At 50.0% G+C, this 6,020-nt stretch overlaps 1 protein-coding gene across 1 annotated transcript; it reads left to right on the top strand.

Moving 5' to 3' along the window:
* Positions 1–2,864: 2,864 nt before the first annotated feature.
* GJA5 (gap junction protein alpha 5) lies at positions 2,865–3,941 on the top strand. The gene has a single exon (XM_007459372.1). It carries the CDS (start codon positions 2,865–2,867, stop codon positions 3,939–3,941), a length of 1,077 nt encoding a protein of 358 aa, XP_007459434.1.
* Positions 3,942–6,020: the final 2,079 nt, after the last annotated feature.

Raw genomic sequence — 6,020 nt, forward strand, 5'->3', positions numbered from 1 at the left:
TTTCCCTCTGGCTTTCTCCCCTTCTTCTCTAACATCTGTTTCTCTCTTCTTGGTAATGCACACATCTCTCTACCTTCCACTTTCTCCTATCTTGTCCTTCCCCCACACTTTCCTTGCTAGTAATGGCGGCCTTTTATTCAGTTCTTATATTCTGAGCACTGTGCTAAGTGCTTTTTACATATCACCTCATAATACCCTATGAGCTAAATAATAGTATATCCATTTCGCAGGTGAGGAAATTGAGACACAGATCCAGTAACTTCCCCAAGCTCAGCAGATATTCACAGGGATTTGAACTCCATTTAGCTAACCCCCAAATTAACTTCCCTTAACTGTTACAGGGTCTCTTTTCTCCCATTTCCAACTCCCCCTTGTCTTTTCCCTCTTTTTGCTCCTCCTCTCTCCCCTTCTCTCCCTCCCTTCTCTCTGACACTCGCCACATCCTGGCCTTCACATGTGTGCTGATGACCCTGAAGGTGCTGAACACTGTACACGTGCCCAGAAGGGATCACAGACCATTCAGACTCTTATCTAATCAGCCATTTTCCTTTTGGACTAACGCTCCACAATTTTCCACTTTTGGAGGCGATGGAGGGGGCCCTTCATCATGTGAGGAAAAGGGCAAATGTCTGATCACAAACCAGAGGAAAGGGCTCAAGACTTGGAAGGGTCTTTGATATGGAAGGGAACAGAGATAAGGCCCTTTCCGCTTACTCGCGGACTCTCTCATTCCCAGGGACTCTGTGTACTCTCAGGGTTGGGGAGTGGAGGGCTGGGAGAAGACAGAGCCGGGAGTCTGGTCTCTGTCAAGGTATCAACTCAGAAGCCAAAGCCTGGACTGTGAAATATGGAAACTCGCCCTGTCCCTCCTCATATGCATAAGGATAGGAACTGGGATAGGATAGGAATCAGGGGCACATTGGCAGCAAAGATATGAAGGTTAAACTTTGAACTTGACAACCTCTAAGGTCCCAGAATCTGAGGTTTTAAGATTCCAAGAGAATATTTACCTTCAATTCCCCCCCGGCCTTTTTATTTTGGTCATTCTGTTGATTAGGACTGGTTGATTGAAGGCTTAAGCCATCAGGACATTTATTGTTCAACAAATAAGAATTCTGGAGGTAGAAGGTTCAAGAGTTGATTCAGAAGCCTCAGGACACTGGTTGGCATTTCTGAGATTCTCTGGGAAGCTTCAGGCATCTTGACTCACACAAACTGTCCACAGGCAGGAAGTCGTGGGGGTGAAGAGGACTTCAAGTGAGGCTCTATTTACTGGGGGATGGAAAAACATTTTCTAGAGCACTCCTTCCACATCAGATTCTCCCCACACCTCACAGACCAGAATTAACTGCAGTGGAGGCTGAGAAAGTGATAGCTGGCCTTCTCACCCTGCTTATGGGACACAGCAAGGAACAGGGGATTGGCTTGCCACCGGGTAGAAAACACCAGTGCCTGCCACCCCCTCCTTCATTCACTCAACTAAGATTTACTGAGTACCCACTCTGGGCCGGGTGATGATGGTACAGAGGACAAGAGAATTCCTGTTCTCAAGGAGCCCCTACTGGAAGAACACAGACAGGCAGAGGATCACAAAACAAGATGGCGAGTGCTAGGAGAGGACTGAGGGTCCCCAGGGCCACCACAGAGCTGAAGATGCTCAGCTTGAGGAAGCAGGCAGGGCTGGAAAAGCAATGACTGGGTTAAGTTTTGAAGGGTAAATAGGATTCAGCCAGAGGTGAGGGAGCATGTAGGAGGTGGCTGAGAGGAGAGCATTTGGGAACCTTCCAGGACTTGACATGCTGGACACGGCAAAGGCAACTGAAGGGGACAGGCAGGAAATGAGCATGCCAGGACCTGAGGAGGGAAGGTTCTGTGTGGGGCTTAAAGGTTTGGGGCGTTTATTCTGGATGTGTGGGTGAGCAGGTCTGTGTGTGGGAACCTCTGTCTGCAGAAAGACAAGCTGAGCTGTCCGGCTGGAATGGCTGCACTGCAGTGAAGTGTAGATCAGCACTGCCAGCTGCTAACCAGCTGGGGGAACCTGTGAAACCTTTGAATGTTTTTGTTTGCCACCTCCCGATAGAGTTGGCCCATGCTGGATGGCTCTGATCGTTATTGAAATAGAAATAGAAACAGAAAATGCTTCCTAAGGGGCCAAATTTGCCTCTCCCACCCTCATCTTTTTCTCTTCCACCTAGTTCTGGCCTCTGGAGTCAGAAAAAAATATATATATTTTTTCCACCTGACAGCAGCTCAAACATATGGAACACGTGAATTATGATTTTCAGCATATCACATACCTCATCTCATTTAACCCTCAAAGTCCTCTGGTGTAGCTATTCCCATTTTACAGACAAGGAAACAGACTCAGTGAGGTAAATGTCCAGAGTCACATTTGCAGGTTCCTGTCTTGTGTTCTTTCCACTACTCCAGTGTTTCTCGGGTGAGGTCCTTGCACTGCCTGCATCAGAATAACCTAGGCTGCTTGCTGCAAATCCAGATTCCTGGGGGCCATCCCAGACCTCCTGGAGTAGAATCTCTGGAGGTAACAGCACAGAATCCACATTATAACACACATCTCAGGTGATTTCTAGATCCATTAAAGCGTGGGAATCATGCTCTAATCTTGCTATCATGACTACTTTGAGTCTTCTCTTTCATTTTTGCTGCGGGTGGGGGAGGAGGAAGAGAGCTTTTTAGGTGATTCTGACTTCTAAGCTGCACTCTCTTAAGGGACGCATTGGTATGGGTCAATGGAATCACAGAGCATGACTGGACCTTCCAGACGTTTGTAGAAAGCATCCCTCTGTTTCTCTCTCTCTGTCCCATTTGCAGGAGTCTTGGCGTCTGTCTTCTGCTGAGCCAAGATGGGTGACTGGAGCTTCCTGGGAGAGTTCCTGGAGGAAGCACACAAGCATTCCACGGTGATCGGTAAGGTCTGGCTCACCGTCCTCTTCATATTCCGCATGCTGGTGCTGGGCACGGCTGCCGAGTCCTCCTGGGGGGACGAGCAGGCTGATTTCCAGTGTGATACGATTCAGCCTGGTTGCGAGAACGTCTGCTATGACCAAGCCTTCCCCATCTCGCACATTCGCTATTGGGTGCTGCAGGTCATCTTCGTCTCCACACCCTCTCTAGTGTACTTGGGCCACGCCGTGCACACGGTGCGCATGCAGGAGAAGCGGAAGCTACGGGAGGGCGAGAGGGCCAAAGAGGTTCGGGGCGCTGCCTCTTACGAGTACCCAGTGGCCGAGAAGACAGAGCTGTCCTGCTGGGAAGAAGTGAATGGAAAGATTCCGCTCCAGGGCAGTCTGCTCAACACTTACGTCTGCAGCATCCTGATCCGCACCACCGTGGAGGTGGCCTTCATTGTGGGCCAGTACCTCCTCTATGGCATCTTCCTGGACACCCTGCACGTCTGCCGCAGGAGTCCCTGTCCCCATCCTGTCAACTGTTATGTGTCCCGGCCCACGGAGAAGAATGTCTTCATTGTCTTTATGCTGGCTGTGGCCGGACTGTCCCTTTTCCTCAGCCTTGCTGAACTGTACCACCTGGGCTGGAAAAAGATCAGACAGCGATTTGTCAAGTCACAGCAGGGCATGGATGAGTGCCAGCTTCCTGGTCCCTCTGCCCGCATAGTCAAGAGCTGCACACCACCCCCTGACTTCAATCAGTGCCTGGAGAATGGCCCTGGGGGGAAATTCTTCAATCCATTCAGTAACAAGATGGCCTCTCAGCAGAACACAGATAACCTGGCCACCGAGCAAGTGCGAGGCCAGGAGCAGATTCCTGGAGAGGGTTTCATTCATATCCGTTATGCCCAGAAGCCTGAGGTACCCAATGAAGGCTCCCCAGGTCACCGCCTCCCCCATGGCTACCAGAGTGACAAGCGCCGTCTCAGCAAGGCCAGCAGCAAGGCCCGGTCAGATGACCTATCCGTGTGACCCACCGGTGTGGCGGAACCAGGACCAGGTGGGAACAAAGGAGGCTCAGAGAGGGAAGGTGTGTCCCTTCTGACCCCATCTCTCCCATTCTCATCACTGCTCTACTCAGTTTGGGCCCTGGATCTCAATGGCATTGCTCATTTTTTCCAGAAGCTATGACCAGGTCTTTGTGGGTGCAGTAAGAGACATGGCTACCTACCCAGGCTCCTTCACCCTCCACTCAGAATCCTCAGTGAAGCCTTTCATATTACTCAGTGAATGGGATAGAGGAAGGGATGGGGACCATGGCAAATCTGACCTGGGAGGGACAGCCAGGGGGATAGGATGACTCTCTACATACCAGCCACACACCAGATGGATTCTCTAAGCCCCTCTGGCATCGTTGACCCGATCACCCTTCCTGCTGCAAGGAAGAGCCCAAAGTTCCCGGCCAGCAATGAGCATGAATCAAGGAATTTGCATTATATGTGCTCTTGAATCTGTAGTCTCCTTGGACCATGCCTTGGGGTGGTGGTCAGGTCGCCATGGGATGCCCTTGGCTGCCCCTCCCTCTACCCAGTCTTACTTAAAAAGAGGCCCTTAGAACTCTACCAGCAACCTCAACTTTACAAGTGCCTTGGTATGTACCTCTGGCAAATGTCTCACCTTGGTGATGTTGCAGCCTTTCCTTCTGCCAGGGTGTACAATGAGCCCGGGGAGGGGGTTTGAAAAGCTCTCCTAGGGAGTCACTGTGCACACTGACTCCACTGGCATTCCTGCCACCACGTATCAACCTGCAGCTCTTTTAGAGTTCAACCTGATGGTAGAAACCATCCCTTCCAGTCCTCCCTTGGCTGTCCATCCAGTGCTCCCCTAAAAACCTTATTGACCAGAATGCCCAAGAAGCCATCATCCTCTCTCACATTCTGACCAGATCACCAGCCATGGAGGCCAGTGGAATTTCCCCAGGTCTTATGAAAACAAAGAGGGCATTGTGCTTCTCAGATTCCCCTTGGGAAAAAAAATAATTCTGCTGTGAAGATAAAAATGAAAAAGGAGAGAAAATACTGGAAAACTATTTTTCCCTCCTGTTTGCTTCCCTTGCTGACTGCCAGCTTAGAGTGCCAAGAGGAGGTGTGATGACAACTATGGAGGCCCCCATATCTCTCTTACCCTGGAGGATTTAGCAGGGGCATGAAAGCAGAAAGGGAATCTCCAGCTCTCTTGGCAGGGCCCTTGTTTAAGAGCACAGAGATGCCTGTGTCTCCCCAGTGCTCCTAAAGAGACTGCCAAAAAAGCAGTGGGGACTACAGAAAAGCCCTGCCTTCCCAGGGACTGGCCAAGTTTCTCTCTTCAGTCCATCTGTAATAGGTGGTTGCCATTTTGGATGAAGGTAAAGGATGCTCAGAAGTGGATGCCGAAACTTATAGGGAGACAGTTACTTTTTAAGATGCATGTGTGGGTTTGTGTGTGTATGTATATGCTGATAAGCTGGGCGAAAGGGAGGGAAGTCCTGAAGTAAGGAAAGCATGCCTTAGAGACACTTGTGTCTTCCTGCCCTTTCCTCCAGATGCCTGGCAGAGGGGCTGAGCCTCACTGTTTTCAGTGTCATTAACCTAAATAGATAAGCATGAGAGGTCGGGACAGAGGAGGCTGAAGCCTCAGAAGGAAGCTTCAGCCTCTGCCCCACCTGCCCATCTCTGGGCCCCTCAGCTGATACTTGGTTGTTATTGGTGGGTGGAGAGAAGGATGAGGGTAGAGGGGTGGAGGAAACTGACTGCGGTGCCACTTAGGGAAGAATGACTGGTCATCCCAGATCCCTGGAAGGGACACCTTTTAATCTATTCTCTGGCACTGGCATTAGGACTCTCTCTCCAAAACAAAGCAAAAAAGACTCTTTCCTTCCATCTCTGAAGTGTGTTTGTTTTGTGAAATGAGTGTTCTTGGATTAGAAATTCTGTGAGATCAGTCCTGATGATGGGGCTTTCAGGAAGGAAAAAGGAAATAATATGTGTAGTTTGTCCTAATAAAGTCTGGCCCTACATTTATCTCTCCTTTGTGTCCCTTTCATGCTGTGACTACAAGAGAAGGATGGCAGAC

The sequence above is a fragment of the Lipotes vexillifer genome, unplaced genomic scaffold (assembly GCF_000442215.2).
Source record: "Lipotes vexillifer unplaced genomic scaffold, Lipotes_vexillifer_v1.1 scaffold773, whole genome shotgun sequence".
Taxonomy (NCBI): Eukaryota; Metazoa; Chordata; class Mammalia; order Artiodactyla; family Lipotidae; genus Lipotes; species Lipotes vexillifer.

Coding starts and splice junctions, on each gene's coding strand:
- GJA5 (XM_007459372.1), top strand. CDS start 2,865: ATGGGTGACTGGAGCTTCCTGGGAGAGTTCCTGGAGGAAGCACACAAG.